Here is a 21512-nt window from a genome sequence, read left to right as displayed (position 1 = left end):
AAATAAGATTGGTATTAAATGATAACAACAGAACTGGAGGCATATAGACAACATTAGTAAACACTAATACATGTTTTAGCAGGGCCAAAAAAACAACTGCCATTTGGCAAAAAGTTTACAAATGCGCGAAAATTTATTGTAACAAAAACTGAAACCAGACTGAACCACATGCATTGTTGCAGTTTTTTCCCTAAAATAAACTGATTCACTGTGTCTGTTGATAGCTAAAAGAGTTATTAGATGGTGGAAAGGCAAAAATGGTCCATCTGAGTAGGAATTTATTAGAGACAAGACAATTTTTGTGTCATTTTTAGAATAGAGGACTGGTTGGATAATTTGATTTTCTTTTAAAAAATACACTTAAAAATATTAAAATGAGATGTGACATGGTATGTGTAAGCACAGGAAGAAAATAAGACAAAAATAAGGAAGTGATCTAAAGCAGTACAGTGGTACTTTCCTAGATATTAACATGTATAAATTAAAACCTGGATCCTTCAAATAGTTCTGCACATGTTTAACTTCATGCACACGAGTACACTCTATGGCCAGATTCTGCAGCAGTTCATTGATGCTGAGGGGGCAGAATCTGGACATGAATGACCACTGGAGAATCCCACATACAGAAGGGAGATTTTTGGCTGAAGTAAAGCCAACAAAAGTGGCAGAGCTGGTTTCTGTGCCAGCCATTTCCCACTCCCCTTTTAATGAAGAGTGCTGAAGAAAAATATGGGCATGCCAGGGCCATGGGGAAGCAAAGATCTAAAGTTGAATAAAGAGTCTTTAGTGCAAATGAGAACCAGGCCTTTTACATTTCAGGGGCAACAGAGTTTACCTGGTTTCTTGTTATTATCAGATACATGTAATTTGTTTAGTTTTAAATATCAGTAAAACAATCTTTTAAAAATAATATAGGATAACAATTAATTTTAAAAATCACAACATAAAGAAATTATACATCTTAATGGCCCAAGTGTTCAACGTAACTAGTTATTTTTGGATGCCATGAAAGAGGCTTGATATTTATCACCTGGGCAGCATCTTTGACTCAGTCTTCTATCTAGGTCCTCACGTCCAGGCTGGCTAAATCTTTCTGATTCTTTCTGCCTAACATCTCTAAGATATGACCTTTCCTGTCCATTCATATAGCTAAAACTCTCATCCAGTCCTATTATCTTGCATTTTGATTACTATCCTTGTCTCTGGCCTTGACACATGACATCACATGCAATCTTGCTCCACTGATACCCACTCAAAATGCAAAGATCACTACCCTAGCCCGTTGCTTTGACTTGGCACCCCTCTTTTTGCATCCCTCCACTGTTTCACCTTCTCTTTTGCATCAAAAATAAGCTGCTTGTCTTCACTTGCAAGGCCCTTCATAGTCTATCGCCACACTGCCTATGATCTCTCATTCATTATGGAGATGTTGACGCCTGCCTCCAATCAGCTAAGGATACCAGCCTCCACTACCCACTTGGTAAATTTTCAAAGAAGCTTCTTTGTGCTTTCTCCCATGCTGCCCCTCACACTTGGGAGGAGCTCCCCATAAACATTCACAAAACTACTGCATTGCCCTCCTTCAAACCTACTCTGCCATGATGCCTGCAAAAGAATTTAACACACAGGCAGCTGCTGTGTGGAGACCACAGCCTACCACAGTTTCATTGTTTCCTTCTGCTCTCCCTGTCTGCATCCACCTGTTATCCCTTGTCTTATACTTTGACTGTAAGGTCTTTTGGACAGGGACCATCTTTTTTGTTAAATGTTTATACAGAGCCTAGTACAATGCGGTCTTGGTGCATGACAGGCGCTCCTAGGTGTTATGGTAAAGCAAATAAATAATAATAATAGTTAATAATAATAAGAATACATTAAAAGTAACCAATTATCTTAATTCTACTTATAACTTCACTTAAATGTGAATTATGGAACTATTTTAGTCAGAAAAATAATATTATTTTAAATTAGCAATTTTAATTTTTTAATTTTGTTGTTGTTTGATAGCCATTGCAGGTGGCCATTTTAGAATCACAAGGAGACATTTCAGGGCTTGTGTTATGTTGGAAATCCCCATGTCTCAGACAGATGCAAAACTCTCTTTTAAGTTTTGTCCCCCAACACTCCATCCAAGTCACTGCACTATCCCAGCAGACCACACACCCAGTTACCTTGGTTTGTTTAAGATCATGATATAAAGGAAACTTACCTTACTCCCCTGATAGAAGCAGCACTGAAGTTCCACTCATGAATACCTTTCTGTAACATACAGAAAAAGTGTAAAGATAAAACATGATAATAAAAGTTTCCCTTAATATAAAAGCTCCAACATGCATTATCTTTTACCCTGTAACTGAAGAGGCGGAAAGATTTAGGAAAGTTACTCAAAACATTATCATTTTACACTGTAGCAATTATTCTTTATGGCATCTTAACATAATGCCAACAGCATCTTTGAACAATCTTTGCCAAATAGAAATACTGCTCTGCAGAGCATTTTAGTAACTAGAACAATAAAGCCAAGAAACATTTCTTGCTGAGAGACAAGATTTAGAATGAAGCCTTGGTGCCAACCACAGTCACAACCAAATGAATTCCCAAAGACAAAAGTGACATGAAGTTTAACAGCTTATGACACCTGTCAAGAATAGCAAGAAATAAAACAGGAAGACACATGGCCAGAGTTGCTGCATTTTGTACAGTGAATTGTAAAGGAGGCTGAGCCTACAGTACTTGATAATCTATGACACCTTTCTTTTGCCAGATCAATTTTCCCCTTCTCCATATCTTCTTAATCCTTCTTTCTTTTCTGTTCACATTTTATTACAGGTGGCTATGTTAATATAAAATACCATAATATAATGTACCAAATACACACAATTGTATTTTCTTTAGACCTACATCAAACCTCAAATAATTTTAAAAATCCATTTAAAAGTAACCTGCAGTTGTAAAGTAGCTAATTCTAACCAGCCATGAATGATGTGGGAATGTCCTCATATTAAATGAGTTATTGGGCAAACTGTATCACCAGGACTCATTTATTACCTAGCACATTGCCATGCAACGGGACTAAAGCTGGCAGGTGCTACCTCTATAGAAATGTTCACAAAAATTTTCCATAATAGATTATTTTGCCAGTTTATGAAATGCATATAAGTCGCCAAAGCTTTTCTGCTCAGACCTAGTTTAATAGCTAAAAATGAATGCTCAAAGTAGGAGGAGTAGAAATGTCTTAGTATCATGGAAAGGAACTGAGTGATTTGACAAACCTTGAGAAGGCAGTGTTTGATTTGAATAATGAGGAAGGAGGATATTCAAATATGGTCAGCCTTGCTTGATACAATGCCAATTGTGCTACAAATTGCTCCTAAATGCAGGCTCAGCTCTCACTGCAGAATGGAGCATTTAAAGTAATTTATTTCAGAGTGGTAGCTATGTTAGTCTGTATCAGCAAAAAGAATGAGGAGTACTTGTGGTACCTTAGAGACTAACAAATTTATCTGAGCATAAGCTTTCATAGGCTAAAACTCACTTCATCAGATGCATGCAGTGGAAAATACTGTATGAAGTGGATTTTAGCCCACAAAACCTTATGCTCAAATAAATTTGTTAGTCTCTAAGGTGCCACAAGTACTCCTCGTTCTTAAAGTAATTTAGAGATTCTTAGCTGAATTCTAAGGCTTGAAACTTTTAAGAGATACCTGAAAAACTTTGTTTAGCCTGACCTTCTGCTCAAGATCCCCTGACTTCTGGCTGGCTACTTGTTCATAGATTCCCAGGCCAGAAAGGACCATCTGTCTGACCTCTTGTTATTTCCCCAAAATAATTCCTAGAGCATGTCTTTTAGAAAAGAGATCTGATCTGAATTTAAAAATTGTCAGTGATGGGAGAAACCACCATGACCCTTGATAAATCCTTCCAATGGTAAGTCACTCTCACTGTTAATAATATACACCTTATTTTCAGTCTGAATTTGTCTGCCTTCAACTTCCAGCCATTGGATTGTGTTATATGCTAGACTGAAGAACCCATTATTAAATATTTGTTCCCCATGAAGGTACTCAGACAGTAACTAAGTCATCTCCTAACCTTCTTTTCATTAAGCTAAATATATTGAGTTTCTTGAACCTATCACTACAAGGCATGTTTTCTAATCCTTTAATCATTCTCCTGGCTCTTCTCTGAGCCCTCTTCAATTTATCAACATCCTTCTTGAATTGTGGACACCAAAACTACACACTATTCTAGCAATGGTCAAACCAGTGCCAAATCCAGAGGTAAAATAACCTTTCTACTCCTACATGAGATTTCCCTGCTTATGCATCCACGGATTGCATTAGCCCTTTTGACCATAGTGACAGACTGGAAGGTCATGTGCAACTGATTATCCACTACAAAACCAAATCTTTTTCAGAGGCACTGCTTCCCAGGATAAGAGTCCCACCCTCACATTAGTATAACCTGCATTCTTTGTTCCTAGATGTATACATTTATATTTGGCCTTATTAAAACACATATTGTTTCCTGGAGCTCAGCTTACCAAGTGATACAGATCACTCTGTATCAGTGAGCTCTTCTTTTCATTATTTGCCACTCCCCCAGTCTGTGTCATCTGAAAACTTTATCGGTGATGATTTTATGTTTTCTTCCAAGTCATTAATAAAAAGGTTAAATAGGTTAGGGCCAACAACCGATCCCTGCGGGACCCTACCAGAAACACAGCCATTCAGTGATGATTCCCCATTTACCATTATGTTTTGAGACCTAGCAGTTGGCCAGATTTAATCCATTGAATGTGTGCCATGCTAATTTTAGATCATTCTAGTTTTCTAAACTAGCCTTTGCCGTTTAATATTGCACCCCTCCCACGCTAGTTGGCTAAGAGCCAACATGGGCATTTTCTTTGCCTACAGGAGGGAACAGAGCAAAGGGATGGGGATTCTTGCCACATTAGGTCTCCTGGCTCCCCTATATAAGGAAAGAGCAACCACCTTAACCTCTGCTTCCCCTATCCCCCAGCAATAGTGGGGAGTATCTCAGCAACCTCAGCTGCCCCTCTCCCCATATCCACCTCCCAATTCCCCCTGAATGCCTTCCAGCTATGGGTCCTTAGCCCATTTTGACCCATGAACACTGCAAAATAAACATTCAGGAAGGGTGAAGGGATTAAAAAAGCATGAGAATCCCAAGTCACATGTTACAGCTTTATAGTTTATGAAAGAGTAATCTCTCGCAGATTCATACAACCCCTTTCACTTACCACATCATTTTCTCAGGCTGCTGAATTACAGAAAAGCTGTGTTGCTCATGATTCTGCCAACTTCTAAACAACCTGAGTAAACATATCAGGATGCTATCCAACTCCAGCATCTGTTCTTCAGTTAGTAAAAAATCACAAACTGGATTCAGAAGCCAACATGAAACCGAGGCAGCTTGGCTACTGCGTTTCCTACTGACAAATAGGTTTTAGAGAAGTGCCACAGTCCTATCAGAAAACAGACTGCTACATTCAAGGAACCACAGAGGAATGGTATATGTGCTTATAGCAGAAACAAAGCAGATCCACCAACTGACTTTTAGAAGAACTTTTCCATTAATTTGTTTAAGTTTCACAAGTTTAATCATTTAATTAAAACTAAGTTAAGTAGGAAAATACTTATTTGAAAATGGCTGTTGTTAAGGAAGAGGGTAATTTATTTATACTGGGCCAGACTGTGAGACCCTTTCTTGTTATGTAGTTACTAGTCTCAAATTGAGAAATTGAGTTTCATTTCACATTTAAAGCAAATATTAAACCTCTTATGTCTGAAAAATAAATGATACACCCCTTAAACTCACACACTTATCCTTTGAGTACAGAATGAATTTTCTGAGAATTTACCAGTAAATCTATTAACTCAGGAGTTAAAAATTAACTAAATAGCCTGGGTCCTTTAAGAAATTGAGCATATGTTAGTCTTCTTTGTCCCAAATAATATCAATAGTGGAATCACACAGACTCTTCAAATTTCTCATATAGAGGGAAAAATCTTTAAAAATCAGTTTCATTTGATCTGTGGCCAAAACACTAAGCACTGTTCCTTAATCATAATCTAATGGTTACTGCATGATGTCACTATAGGGTAGAGTTAAGGTTGTTTGTGCACCCTAATTGTACATTTCCATTCCTAACATGACTGAATTTCTTTTAAATATAGCCTTCATTCTGAATTTCCTGGGTTTGTAATGCTTAGTCATGGGAAAATTACAACATCCTTGCAATGTTACTTATCTTTAAATTGCTGATGCATACTCTCTGTCTTCACTTATCCTAGATTTTTGTCTTGAAATATTTATAGGCAGTTTCCACTGACTGCAGTGAATCTAATTAATTGCTCACTGATGGGAGTAAGGAGCCCATATTTTGACCTACAATGACATAAATTAATATTCTGACAGATTTCAGAGGAGTAGCCACATTAGTCTGTATCAGCAAAAACTACGAGGAGTCCTTGTGGCACCTTAGAGACTAACAAAGCTACTTGGGCATTAGCTTTTGTGGGCTACAGCCCACTTCATCGGATGCATGGAGTGGAAAATACAGTTGGCAGGTATAAATATACAGAACATGAAAAGATGGGAGTTGCCTTACTGAGTGGGGGGTCAGTGCTAACAAGGCCAATTCAATTAGGGTGGATGTGGCCCATTTCCAACAGTTGACAAGAAGGGGTGAATATCAACAGAGGGAAAATTACTTTTTGTAGTGCTAACGAGGCCAATTCAATCAAGGTAGATGTGGTCCATTCCCAACAGTTGACAAGAAGGTGCAAGTATCAACAGAGGGAAAATTATTTTTTGTAATGACCCAGCCACTCCCAGTCTTTATTCAGGCCTAATTTGACGGTGTCAAGTTTGCAAATTAATTCCAGTTCTGCAGTTTCTCATTGAAATCTGTTTTTGAAGCTTTTTGTTGAAGAATTGCCACTTTTAAGTCTGTAATTGAGTGTCCAGGCAGGTTGAAGTGCTCTCCTACTGGTTTTTGAATGTTACAATTCTTGATGTCTGATTTGTGTCCATTTATTCATTTGCGTAGAGACTGTCCAGTTTGTCCAATGTACATGGCAGAGGGGCTTTGCTGGTACATGATGGCATATATCACATTGGTGCTTTTCCCCACGGTCCATTTTCCCCAAGAAAAAGCCTAAGTGCTATTGCTCTTTGTGTTCCACATACGTTGTTCAAAGAAGGAGGAGTAGAAATAGAAAATAGTGAAAAAGGTGCATGTCAGAAATATTTCTATTGTAAGTGTAAAAGGCACATGACAGACTGATTCCAGGAAACAATTCCCCTCTACCATACCCTGCAACTGAAGAAAAGCCATCAGAAAAGAAATAATAACGACTGTTCTGGTTCTTGGGAGCTGAGAAACCATCTGTAACATTTTTCTGGTTCCACATCTCCCTGAACCCACTCATTCCCTATGCCTTCTTCTTCTCTCCCCTCTTCCACATCTCCCAGGCTCGTTTCTTTCTTCCTGCTTCCAAAACTTCCTGGCTGCCCCAACGCCCACCACTCTACTGTTTCCTTCCAAGTATCCCTGGATGCAGTAATTCCTCCATCTACGCCTCACTTCACTTCTCGTCTCCAAAGCTCACTCTCCTTCCAAATATCCCAAATATCAGCTTCCAAGTTTCCATATCTTTAACCGTGTTTTCTCAGCTTCTCAGTCTCCTAAATATCTATTTTCTTTGATGGATTTCCTCTTTAAGTTCCTGACTTCCTGCCCAACTATTCAAAACAATTATCTTTATTTCCTCTGCCATCATATTTACAGTGTCTACACCAGGCTACAATATAAACCAGTGAGTGCTAGCTAGGGGCATTTTTGATACTCTCAGTGCATTACTGAGGGTCCAGTACTCAAAGATGACACAGGTAAGGCATCCTGGTGAAACTGCCCCATTTGAAAGAACCCATATTTCAAAAGTTCTAATTCTTTTAAGCACATTTCAAAACTGTAACATGGATTTGGGTAATACCAGAGGGAAAAAACAGGAACGTTCCATTTAGAAATCGATTTATATTACAATGTTACTGGCGTGTTGTACATATATTTTAAAAGCCAAACTTTCAGTAATGTGCTACTGAATCTTTGTGCACTATATACTTATATCAAGCCTTCTGAAATTAGATTATAAATGTAACATTTTAAAATCTAGCCTTCTGAAATAAGATTATAAATTTAACATTTTTTTAAAAATCATAAAAGAGATCATGGAAAAATACTTAGCCATGAAACACTGTCTGCAAAATAAGCAATGCCCAACAATATATGTAAATAAAGATATTTCTTATATACCACAAATAAGTTTTGGGTAGTCAACTGTAAGAAGTCTTTAGTTACAGGATTTATGTCACTTACGTGATTCAGAGATCATAAGGTACAATTCATTATTTACATTTCTCATCCTAAAACAAGTGCAGTGATTTACCTTGTCATCAGGTAGGACGTGCCAGATAGATATGGTCTTCTCTTCCGCCTCACTATTGATGGACAGATATGAAGGCTGGTAAATTTTTGTTGGTTCTAATATTAAAACCTTGGCGGGGGGAGGGAATTAAAAGTCATTAAAAGGTTTATGAAATGTAAAAAGCATTGTGATCAACTGAAAACATGTTTAAAGTCCTAGCACATTAGGAATCACACGGGGAAAAGATAAAACTGTGTAAAATGATCACACTAGCCTACGGTCTGAAATTCTAGTTAAAATTTAGTTTTTCTATAATCCGCCTTTCTCCACTACAGACATGATCACATGGTACTCCTGACTCAACAAGGTTCTGAGTACCTTCATTGGCTACTGCCAGGTGTTGAGCAACCTCTGTAACATGGTAGGTTTTTGGACCCAGTTGAGGCAGTTTGAGGATCATAGAATCATAGAATCTCAGGGTTGGAAGGGACCTCAGGAGGTCATCAAATCCAACCCCCTGCTCAAAGCAGGACCAATTCCCAACTAAATCATCCCAGCCAGGGCTTCGTCAAGCCTGACCTTAAAAACCTTTAAGGAAGGAGATTCCACCACCTTCCTAGGTAACACATTCCAGTGCTTCACCACCCTCCTAGTGAAAAAGTTATTCCTAATATCCAACCTAAACCTCCCCCACTGCAACTTGAGACCATTACTCCTTGTTCTGTCATCTGCCACCACTGAGAACAGCCGAGCTCCATCCTCTTTGGAACCCCCTTTCAGGTAGTTGAAAGCAGCTATCAAATCCCCCCTCATTCTTCTCTTCTGCACACTAAACAATCCCAGTTCCCTCAGCCTCTCTTCATAAATAATGTGCTCCAGCCCCCTAATCATTTTTGTTGCCCTCCACTGGACTCTTTCCAATTTTTCCACATCCTTCTTGTAGTGTGGGGCCCAAAACTGGACACAGTACTCCAGATGAGGCCTCACCAATGTTGAATTGAACTGAATAATCCCTCGATCTGCTGGCAATGCCCCTACTTATACAGCCCAAAATGCCGTTAGCCTTCTTGGCAACAAGGGCACACTGTCGACTCATATCCAGTTTCTCATCCACTGTAACCCCTAGGTCCTTTTCTGCAGAACTGCTGCCTAACCATTCGGCCCCTAATCTGTAGCAGTGTATGGGATTGGTCAGCTTGTGCCTTTGTTTGCAGTTAGGGTTGGGAAAGGAGCAGTTGGAAAGCTCATCAGAGAGAAAGCAGAAAGTTCTTCACTCTGGAGCTAGACTGAATTGCTTTTAAGTCAGACTGTTGTGAGCAGTAACTATAGAACTGGACAGGAGGGAATGGTTCCATTGGAGCTAACAGCATCCAAGGGGCCACATGTTGACAACAACAGATAGTGGAACAATTCTTGGGATATGTGAGAGCAGAATTTGGAAGATTAATCCAGAGGAGATGGAATTCAGTGCAGCAAGATTTGATCTAACCTAGCCACCTAGTATACTGTTGTGCTATATTACATAAAAAATGCTTAGCCAAAAGTAGTTGATGGCCCATCTTTAGGGCCCTACCAACTTCACGGCCATGAAAAACACATCTGAGACCATGAAATCTGGTCTACCCCATGAAACCTCCTTAAAGGTTTTTAAGGTCCGGCTTGACAAAGCCCTGGCTGGGATGATTTAGTTGGGGTTGGTCCTGCTTTGAGTAGGGGGTCAGACTACATGACCTCCTGAGGTCTCTTTGATCCCTATTCTTCTATGATTAGGGTTCAAAGATTCTATTAAATCTGGTCTTTTGAATACTTTTACCCTATACTATACAGATTTCATGGAGACCAGCGTTTCTCAAAATGGGGATCCAGACCCAAAAGAGGGTTGTTGGGGTGTCGCAAGGTTATTGTAGGAGGGTCACAGTATTGCCACCATTACTTCTGTGCTGCTTTCAGAGGCGGATGGCTGGAGAGCAGCGGCTGCTGGCTGGGCACCCAGCTCTGAAGGCAACACCCCACCAGCAGCAGTGCAAAAGTCAGAGTGGCAATACCATACCATGCCACCCTTACTTCTGCTGCTGCCTTCAGAGTTGGTCAGGACCCCTACAGTTACAACACCATGAAATTTCAGATTTAAAAATTTCAGATATCTGAAATCATGAAATTTACTTTTTAAAAAATCCTATGACTATGTAATTGACCAAAATGGACCGTGAATTTGGTAGGGTCCTACCCATCTTACTTCAGGCCCTTAAAGGAAAAAGTTGATACAGTTTAGCATTTGTAGACATTTGGTAAAGACTGATATTATTGTCTTTTGATAGTATTCTATATTTAAATCTGATTTCCAGAAAAAAAACCCTCCAAAAGCCTTTAAGTCTATATTTACTGCATGTAAGGTTTTCTGTTTCAGTCTGTAAATGTTTGTATTTAATTGGAGGAAAGGTTACTGCATTTCCATTTATTCTGAACTGATATTATAAAATATTTCCCCTAAAAACTGTCAAAATATGTCAAGATATTTATTTAAATAGAAAGGAAATCAAGTTAGAGAACAGCATAAATTAATTCTTGTACCTAAAACACCTGCCTCCAAATCCCCTTCCCACATACTTTAAAATCAGTATTTATCAATGTATTGTGTTTTTTGCACGTGATTTCTATACTTTAATTTTAAAGTAGAATTTTTAAACTGCTTTTGTAAATAAATACTAAACTTATTGATTTCCATAATTTGTAAGCTGTGCTGCAACAAAGTGATATCGCAGGGCTCTGTGTGACTAGACTGGAGAAGCAGAGACAAAAGCCACAACCTTCAGCTCAGCATTCACAAACTCTGGAGCGGAGCTATAAAAGGTCAGGGTCAGATTACCCTCTCATGTCCAGGTCTTGGAGACCATCAAGAATTCTCTTAGTTGCTTAAAAAAAAATTTAAAACCACCCAAACAGAAATTATTGGAAATTCCCAATGATTCAAGATCTACACTCCATATACTTCTATAGGTGTCAATCGTAGTTGGTGGCACTCCACAGCTGGCAGCTAACTAGCAGGGGCCAGAGCAACTGGGACCAGTTCCTGGCCTGCTCCCAGACTAACTGTTGCTAGGCAACCAATGAGCCCAGATGGAGCTGGCAGAGTGGCCACAACCCCTGACAGGCTGCTGGTTTAGCAGCCCTGCTTATAAGCTTAGCCCCCACAGCATATCAGTGGCTGCTCAACCCTTCCTCCTGCCCTTGTTCCAGTCCCTGCCTGCTCCAGCCTCTGTTCCCCTCCAGCTTCTGATTTCTGGCTTCGATTCCCTGGCTCTGCCTCTGGCTTATGACTCTCGTTGACCCTTCAGCTCTCACATTTGGCTTCTGTCTCTCCAGTTCTGATCCTCAGCTTCGCTTCTGGCCTATGAGTCCTGTTTATCCTCCGGCTTTGGCATTCAGCTTCTGTCCCTCCAGCACTGACCCTCGGCTCATTCTTGAACTCTGCCCACCCTATACCCAGCTCTAACCAATAGGCTGAACTCTCATTTCAACCACTAGGCCTGACCGCCCACAGATGAGTTGGCTATAGTGACAAGAATAGCTTAGGGACAGATTTTAAAGGTATGTCAAGGCCTACAGATGGAAGTTAGGTGCTTTTGAAAATCCCACTAGGCACCTATCTGCATCTTTAGACACCTGAATACCTATAAAAATCTGGCCTTCAGCATCTCAGAATTGGACCTTAAGTTTGTAAAGAAATGCATGCAGGATAATTTTAGTATCTGTATTTTTCTACATATGTAACATTTTTGTAAAGTGTGTCATGTCTTCCGCCAGTGTCTAGTCAGAGGATAACAGTTTTCTGCAGCTGCCAGTTGTGGAGTTACTTTGTATGTTCAATTGGTAGAGGCCGGTGCATTGGTACTGAAGTTCCTAGATCCAGACCCTATTGGCAATCTGCGCTGAAGATTGTTACACAGAAGCAGTGTTACAAATGAGTTTGAATTTTTTTTTATAAATACCATTTATTTATAAACCTTTCACAAAAAAATTCTATAGTGCCTTTCCATTTCTTCTCTTTTGTTGCCATTTCTCCAGAGTATGCAATGCACAATCAGTTTTGCTTGTACATGTACATTTTTCAGGCTGTGAGAAGAGGCCTGTTACTGGGTGACAGTAGTATAGTCACATGAACAAGTATGGGTACAGCATTTCACCTTTGGCTGCATTGTGTTATTGACCAGATCTTCTCAATTTTAATTTTAAAGAAAATAAGAGTGTTTGGCTGAGATAGTTCTGGAAGGCAGATCCTGTTTTCAATGTTTCATTATGTCATGTGATAAGAATAAGAAAGGGATGTGGTTTCCCCTGGGTGTCCGTTATGAAGCCAAGAATAATTTGCATATTTTCTTGCTTTAACTCCCTCAAACCTGACCATGTCACAACCCTTCCTTGCAGAAAAAAGACAGAATAGGATTCCCTGCAGAGCCTCGCATTGTCACTACTTGCTGTCTGGAGCAGTTGCTCTTGAGCATTACAAAGTGCAGTTTTCCCTGGGATTGATTGTACCACCTACACATTGTGTCCAATCCCCAGCAGCCTGCAGAGCTGTACAAAACAGCCAATTTGCACTTCTCAGGAATTTGGGTAACAACATTGGTTGGCATTTAAAAATAATAAAAAAGCAATCAAAGTGTCTCAGATACAAGTTTTCCTCGGTACATAGCATACAGGAAACAGTGGTAGTGAGGATCTTTTTATTGCATATATCCTGCACCCTCTAGCTGGTCATAAAGTAGCCATTCAGCATAAAGTAACTGAGCAATATATTACTAGCAGGGTTCATAATTATTTTTCTAGGAAATATTTGAATGCATGTAATGTAGCATGGTTGTGGATTACTGTCTAATAATATAAACAGTATGGTACTGGCTATCTAGGCTATCTATGATCCCTAAAACAGTGCACAAGTGGACATCATTAAGTGAAATAAATTGTGAGTCAGATATGCTAAGCCTAACAATGTGTTGCTAACAACTGATAAGACAGAGAAAGAAAAACTCCTTTCCTCAATGTGTAATTTAATTAATCTGTTGTCATTTGGCACAGATTGGAACATTATAGGTAGCCTAAATTATAAAATTCTACCCTGGCTTTTCCCTTGCTGTTTTCCTATAAAACAGACCAAGCAACCCCATTGTCACAGAATTTAATCAACTAAAACCACTGTGCTACACAGATCAAATATATTTCTTCAGGGAGCATGGTTTATTGCCTGAAAAGTTGTGAACAAATGATATTTTTATTAACCATCCTATGTGACAAAAAGGAAATGAATACAATTAGAAGTTAAGTGAGAGAGTTAATAAAAAGCACACTTACTGGAAATCTAACTACAGACACATCTGTCTTTGTGGTTTCAACTAGGAAGTCCATCCAAAAGTCCAAAAGTTCCTGTTTGGCAACATGTTGTTCTGGATTCAATTTCTTAAAATGCTGATATATCAAAATAGTTTCTACAATAGATTTGAGGTACCTACAAACAGCAAAGCACATACAGGCAGTAAATTTAATACAGTTTGCAAATAATCATTTTTGTATCTTTAATCAGACTTTAAAAATTCAACATCAAGATGCCAAGACAGCCAGTCAGATTCTGATTATCTAGGATTGCTTTTAATGAATAGATTCCTTGTTTTAGAACCAGATATCGGTGGCAGTGAAATAATTAACCTGAAACTTTCCTAAATTCTGGGCCATTCCATCCTGAGTATGTCAGTTATCCTGAACTGTGATAGTTTTGTGATGTAGCTAAATCTCCTGCCCAGGGACTAAGCTGAATCCACATCAAACTCATTTCAATTATGACTAACTTCAAATTGTAACGCCGGTGCAATTTCATTGCATTAACCTTCTGTGTCATTGTATCATCTACACTGCATCTGCTCTGATTGATTATTTAGCGTGGGTCCTTAAAATGCGATGCTTCTGGATTCAGGGCCTTCGCATTAACAATGACACTGCCAGGCAGCCTTCAAGAATATTGTGGAAAAGACGACAGCTGTGCTGGAATACAGAATGTCTCTTCTAACTGCAGTTTATGGCTCTCTCTTTTGTGGTTTGCTTCCTAAGGCATACTTACTGAGCCTTACATAATAATGGTCTCTTTCACCATTAAATGGAAAACATACAAATATAATTTTATGATTACGTCATTACTGATTAATGAATTAGTTGCAAATCCACAAATGACCTGTATACACCATTTTGACCCTTCTCTCAAAACTCCCACCCAAAACTGTGTTACAAGCACAACAGCAATAGAATATGCACAGCCAAGGAAGATGGGCCCCTGATCGCATAACCTTAAAGAAAAAGTCACCACCATTTAGCTATTATGGAACTTTGGTTTTCTTTTAAGGGCAGTTTATATGGGCATGTCTACATTATGCTCTGGATCGACGGGCAGCGATCAATTGAGGGGGGTTGATTTAGTGCATCTAGTCTAGAAAAGCACACTTAATACTCTAGACACCATAAGTTGACCCCTAAGTGTTCTCCTGTCAACTCTGGTACTCCACCGGAGCGAAAAGCGTAAGCGGAGTCAACAGGGGAATGTCAGCCGTCAACTTACCACAGTGAAGACACTGCGGGAAGTAAATCTAAGTACGTCGACTTCAGCTACGTTAGTCACATAGCTGAAGTTGTGTAATTTAGATCAATCCCGCCCCCGCCCCCGCGTAGACCAGGCCTAGGCTTGTGATAATGATACATATTGGGCAATACAAGGGCCCTTCAAGGGACAGTCCCATGTTGGAGTGATGAGGAGGTGTATCAACAAGGCTCCTCTATCACCTTTGAGAAAGTGCAGTACCTCCTTCTGCCTGCACCTGGGCAGCTATGTTGGGTGGTGCGGTGGGGATTAGAATGTGTTGCATAGCTCCACCCCTTCCCCACTCTTGGGACAGGCTTGAACTAGCAGTGTGCTAGCCCTAAGTAGTCACTGTGCTCTCTGAGCTAATGGGCCATAATGTGTCTGGGCCCTGAACAAGGACATAAAGGGAAGGAAGATGAAAAGGTGAACCTTACCTCCCTCTGTCCACTTGTACAGGGGCAAGACACCACCTAACTAAATGTGTTAGTAACCACAGAAGGGATTTCTCTGAGATAAATTTGAGTACAATCTTACTGTTCTGACACCCTGATAATTCCAGAAATTAGTCTTTAAGGGAGTTGGGGGGGGGGGGGGGGAATCAGCTGTAGGAAGAAGTCTCTCCAAGAAATTGGAAGCATTATTAGATCTTGCAGCAGTTTCAACTCTTGAAATTCCTTGATTTAATTTGCATTACATATGTATTTCTCCCCTCTAACAATAAGATTTAAATTCTCTGAACATCCATTCTTGACCAGCTCCTGTTTGCCTTTACAATTTGAATGTTGTTGGCCTGCTTTATACCAAGTGGTTTTAAATATGTGAAGGAAAACAAAACAAATTACACATTGACCTGATCTTACACTCAGAAAAGCACATTAATCAGTTTTTAAAATGCTATATTCCCTTCTTGATGCATGCACACAGTTTTCAGAGGAAAAGTTGCCCCTAAGTATTGTTTGAGTCTTTTTTTTTTAAATTATTAAAAGTAGTAAGTATCACGGTGTGACAAGTTCAAATAGCTAAATTAACAGCTTTTTTAACATACAGAGGTGTTCAAAATATCATATCTTGTACATTCTCTTACCATGCCGGTGCCTTTAGCTTAAATAGCTTTTCTGAAGCATGGATCACTCTTAAGTGGTCATTGGCCAGGACACTGGCTCCCAAGAAAAATCCGACTTCCCAATAACTCTGCAGCTTCTCCAAATTCCCCTTTTTACCAAGCAGGCTACTGATCTTTACCCCTGTAGCGATAAGAATACAATTAAAGGTAAGGTGATTTGCAGGCCAGTATAGAGTGGGGAAGTATAGAGGTTAACAATTCTCACTGCTCAAGTTACTGTATGTCAGGGAATACAAATACATAAAATGAAGCTCTAAACATGTAGGTTTCCATTTTGGGATAGCATATTGATAATGAAAGGCATTAACAGAAAAACAATAAAACAAACTACTCTCTTCCTCCCGCCCCCCACACCTCCCAAACACACCCAGAGAGACCAAGCTCCTTTGAACACTAAAGGAAAATTACTAAACAGTAAGGCTACACTCTGATAAAAAAAATCTGTAAAACAAAGGAATCATTAAAAGGAGCTTTATTAAAAGCAATTTAGACTTTCCACTATGATTACTCAGATGGAAATTACATGTACCATATTGTTTTTAAACCATTCAAAGCTTCATGAGAACTAAAGGTACCTCTTTTTCCCTTCCTATCGGCCCTTCAGGAAAGGAACATCAGGACATCACTGTAGGGACAAAGCCACAGCTGGATTGTCTTTGTCCCTGCATGGACCTCATCTGTAAAGGTAAATTTGGGGCCATAAAATATATAATGTAACTTTCAAAACTGAACAGATGCTAAAAACCGCACCTATTATGGTTTTTTGAGTTACAGGCCCCAAGTTTAAAGCCCCAAACTTACCTTTATAGACAAGGTCCCATGCAGGGTGAAGAGGTGATCCAGTGGAGTTCTTCCTGCACTGAGCATCTTTTGTTTGGCAGTGGGTCCTACCCCAAGAAAAGACATCCATTAGTATTTATGTGCCCCCCTTCTGCAAACACTAGAGATTGTGGGAGCGCCTTGGGTTTACCTTGACCTATTAACTCATGCAAAAACTACAAATTGCCTTGTCATCACTTGGATTTTACCTCCTGTTAGTTACTAGGTATTAGCAAAACACTTGGCGAGAACACACCTTTTTTTCCTAGTGAAGACAAAGCTTCTAACTCCATTGTCTGTGTTAAGACCACCTTTCCCCACTACAATTGCTCCCTCCCTTTTTCCAACACTTAAGCCATTATACCAGTCCTCCAACCCTTGCCCTCCCACCCATATCTTCTTTCTCCGTCCTTGCTCCAAAGACTCAATGTTTCCAGTGGAAATCCTGCAACTATAGTGAAATTTGTCCTCTCTTCAACTCCACTACATAGCTTGCCAAATAACTTTGTTTCTGCTTCCTGCGATACTCCTGTCAAGACCTAGATTATTAAACTGCAAACATTACGGTCAATCTAATTTACATTTCTTATGCTGTTTACTTTTTGCATATCGCTGATGCTAGACAATATAAACATTTTTACATTTTAAAAAAATACACTCAATTTTCACTCATTGTATCTGTAAAAAGCAACAAAGAGTCCTGTGGCACCTTATAGACTAACAGATGTATTCGAGCATAAGCTTTCATGGGTGAATACCCACTTCGTCAGACGCATGAAAGCTTATGCTCCAATACGTCTGTTAGTTTATAAGGTGCCACAGGACTCTTTGTTGCTTTTTACAGATCCAGACTAACACAGCTACCCCTCTGATACTTGACACTCATTGTATCTGTCTGTCTTTAGGATTTTGAACTCTCTTACTAACAAGATATTGCCACATTTGAGTAGTGCACAGCGCAGAATGATGTTTAAATCCAAACCCAAAACTACCTGTTTTCTTTTTGAATTAAACATTTTTCCCTACAATGAAAATATTTCTATTAACAATGGATTTTGTAAAGTCCTTTCTTTGTAATACCGCTTGGGGCCTCCGTTACTTCAGAGGAACATGATATCTTTATGTCAGTTCTATTAATGTTTTAATGTACATTGGTCTGGTATACTGTTTGCCACTATCATTTATTTCTATTACAGTAGCACCTCAAGGCCCGAATCAGGAATCCAGGCCCCATTGTGACAGGTACTGTGTACACACACACACCGACAAATTCTTGATTTCATCCTGTGGGCCTAATTCAGTATTCATTGTGCAAGAAAACTGATTAAAATGGGACATTTTCTTGTATGGAGTATCTAAACAGGCCCTATATTAGCTCGATATGGGTTCCAGGCCCCAAACTATGGACTGTCTCAGCAACACAGAAAAGGGAAAAAATGATCTCCTTCAAGGTCCTCCAATTTATCGATGTTTAGGACATGCTGAAAGCTTATGAATTTACTCACTTTTGCCTCAGTCATAAGTGCTCTCTTTTAGTGATGCTCTTAAATATGGCAGTGTAATATTGATATGTATTTTCTGTAAACAAAAAAATGAATAATGAAGGATAATTGCATTCCTGTGAATTTCAGTCTCAGGGCCATTATCTATTTCCATCATTTCTCTTATATGCACAGCAGGGATTATTTTGATTTCATCATCTTTACTCAAGTGCATGTTCTTTTACACTTACTAAACTTTTAAACTCAAGACAATGTTTTCTTTATGTGAAGGGCAAGCTTACCAATGTATGTACAAAAGGCACATTTTCCACAGTTCATTGTTAAAAAGATATTAGCTTTAAAAAATAATCAGCAAAAATGTAGAGCCTATTAATGCCATGTCAGAAATTATATTTACAATATCAGGAATTTGTTTGCAGCGTGTATGGAAAATAAGATATTTATCATAAGCAGTTTTTCTCTGTGATTCTATATGCATAAGAAAAAGAAGGCAGTGTTCTCATTAATAAAATGAACTGCTTTGCAAGATCAAAGATAGCTAAATAATTTGCAACAGCTGCATAATCTGAGTATGCAAATCACATAACTTGCAGAGAATCATTATCAGCATCCTTTCAAAGCACCATTTTTGTGTTTTAGTCTCAAAAGTCTTTAAATTTTGTGATTCAAAACAGTTAAAAAACTACAAATCAGAATATAGCAAGTGTGAAAGAGACTCACAAAAATTCTCCATAAAACCATTTCATCATTAACACTTATTCTTCCATAATTATAGACTGAAAACTTTAGAAAGCAACTTTCTGATCTAATTCAGATTGGGAAAAAAGCAGTTCTGGTCACTGCAGCTTTTTGATCGACTAAAACTAATTGGGAATGTAATCAGATCCCCAAGTTGTGAATTCTGGTAACAGAAAACACACCATCAAAATAGCTGATATAATTTTGGTATATCCTCCAGTTGCTTTCCCCAAAATACCATTATCATCTCACCACATGCATCTGACAAAGTGGGTATTCACCCACAAAAGCTTATGCTCCAATACTTCTGTTAGTCTATAAGGTGCCACAGGACTCTTTGTCGCTTTTTACAGATCCAGACTAACACGGCTACCCCTCTGATACTTGATTATCATCTCAGTCTCATCTGAACTGGTTCTCAATAAACTTGCTCTCATGTATGCCCCAATCTCCCCCAGACAGTGAAACACACATTCTTTAGGCTATACAGGCTGCAGACATAAATTTGGGCGTCATCAGCATGCAGAAAGCACTTCAACACATCTCGTGACTAACTCTCCTAATGCTCTCATATATGCATAAAAAGGTTGACAGCAAAGACCATCCACATGAAAGAGCTCTTGGGGCAGAACAATTTCCCAGCATCATTCCCATGGGTTCACTCCAAAAGAAAAGAATAAAGCAATCTGAAGGCTATCCAGTCCTGCTTCAGTCTGAGGGCAAATTAACACTTCTTTGGCATTGAAGGCAGCTGAGAGCTCTGATAGTATCAGCAAGGATACCTGATCTTTATCTGTCTCCAGGAGATTACTGACCAATACAACAAGTGGACTGTGTGCCGTACCCAACTTGGAAGCCTGGCTGACAAGTGTCAAGGAAGTCAGATGCTTCAAGTTGAAATCACATACAACCTCCCTATGCCTTTTGTCTGGCAAAAAATTTTTTCCCTGGAACCTAACCCCCCCCATTTACATTAATTCTTATGGGGAAACTGGATTTGCTTAACATCATTTAACTTAAAGTCGCATTTTTCAGGAACATAACAACATTAAGTGAGGAGTTACTGTACATTTAAAAACAAAACACTATAATCCTACCAAAACAAGATACTCCACTGCCCACACCTCTCCCACTGGGGAGAGGATGACAGAACAAAAATGCATGACGGATGTTAGTCACATTGCTTAATGCGCTACTGGAAGGTGCCCAGATACTACAGTGATGAGGATAGTGTTTGAACCTATATAAAACAGAATAAAAGAGAAGACATTGTTATCTGTGGAAGATGATGCGTCACAACATTTTCAATAATCTTAATAACACACAGAAGAATAGACACAGGTGGGTAACAGGAAAGACTGCCGGAACCAAAGTTTTTAAGCAGAGGCTGAACAAGTGCTTTCTTAAGAGTGATGAACATCTTGCCCTCTTCAAAGAAGATGCTGACAAACTTCACCAGCAGATAGTGTAGTTCTTCCCTATTGATCTTCACCAACCATGAGCATCAAGGATTCAAAGTCAGGCTGTCCTATGAAATTCTCCAAACACGGTCAGTGAGCGACACTGGCCAAAACTTAAGAAGAGAGGGCCTAGCATTTGTGCCTTTGAGATATTGCCCTAACTCCCTGGAATGCAGGCAGTTTGGTCCAAAACCAATTGATTAGAGTGGAAATGTCTGTGCATCAAGAAATGGCCTTATAATAGGAGAGACTCAAATAAATCACTCAGTAAACGTAGCTCATATTAACCAGGCTGTCCACAACCCAAAACAGAGTTGCTGAGTGAAAATCTGCAGATGCTATGCTGGAGGCAAAACATTTTTTTTCTGCCTCCCACACAGTCATGGACATAAGAACTCAGACTTCAGAGTAGGAGGTGATGGCATTGTATCAATGCTATGGATAAAAAAATCCAACCCAAAATCTACTCCAGAGTATGGGGATCCATGAGTTGAGACAACCACATGTGATAATCTAATAGTGGCTCTCACTGTCACAGGAGGGCAAAATGCCCAAAGAAACTAAACAGCTGGGGTATCCCTAAACGGCGCACCACACCAAATCAATACCTCAAATCCCCACATGCCACAAAATAACCCAAGATCCACATCATCATTCCTACAGCAACAGCCATCCCCATATATTCTCCACCCTCCAAAATGTCATCATCTTAAAAATACAGCAGCATAATATCCCTATATTGTATGCAGTGTTATTCTAGCTCTCTTAGTCCCAAGATAGTAGAGAGACAAGATG

The 21512-nt window shown here is 39.3% G+C and overlaps 1 protein-coding gene across 5 annotated transcripts in view; it reads right to left on the bottom strand.

Annotated features, from left to right (window-relative positions):
• MAP3K5 (mitogen-activated protein kinase kinase kinase 5) overlaps nt 1-21512 on the bottom strand; it is a 180503-nt gene that overhangs the window by 44689 nt on the left and 114302 nt on the right. For all 5 annotated transcript variants that reach the window (XR_005597031.1, XM_039532599.1, XM_039532598.1 and 2 more), the window contains 4 exons: nt 16160-16319; nt 13803-13956; nt 8475-8582; nt 2210-2259 (listed from right to left, as the gene is read on the bottom strand). Coding sequence is in view for 4 of the 5 variants with exons in the window: in XM_039532599.1 (XP_039388533.1) it covers nt 2210-2259; nt 8475-8582; nt 13803-13956; nt 16160-16319 (472 nt within the window). In the remaining variant the exon portion in view is untranslated. The remainder of the gene's footprint in view (nt 1-2209; nt 2260-8474; nt 8583-13802; nt 13957-16159; nt 16320-21512) is intronic.

The sequence above is a fragment of the Mauremys reevesii genome, linkage group 3 (assembly GCF_016161935.1).
Source record: "Mauremys reevesii isolate NIE-2019 linkage group 3, ASM1616193v1, whole genome shotgun sequence".
Lineage (NCBI taxonomy): Eukaryota > Metazoa > Chordata > Testudines > Geoemydidae > Mauremys > Mauremys reevesii.
Note: the sequence above shows the minus strand (reverse complement) of the source record. Positions and strands in the feature narration are given on the sequence as shown.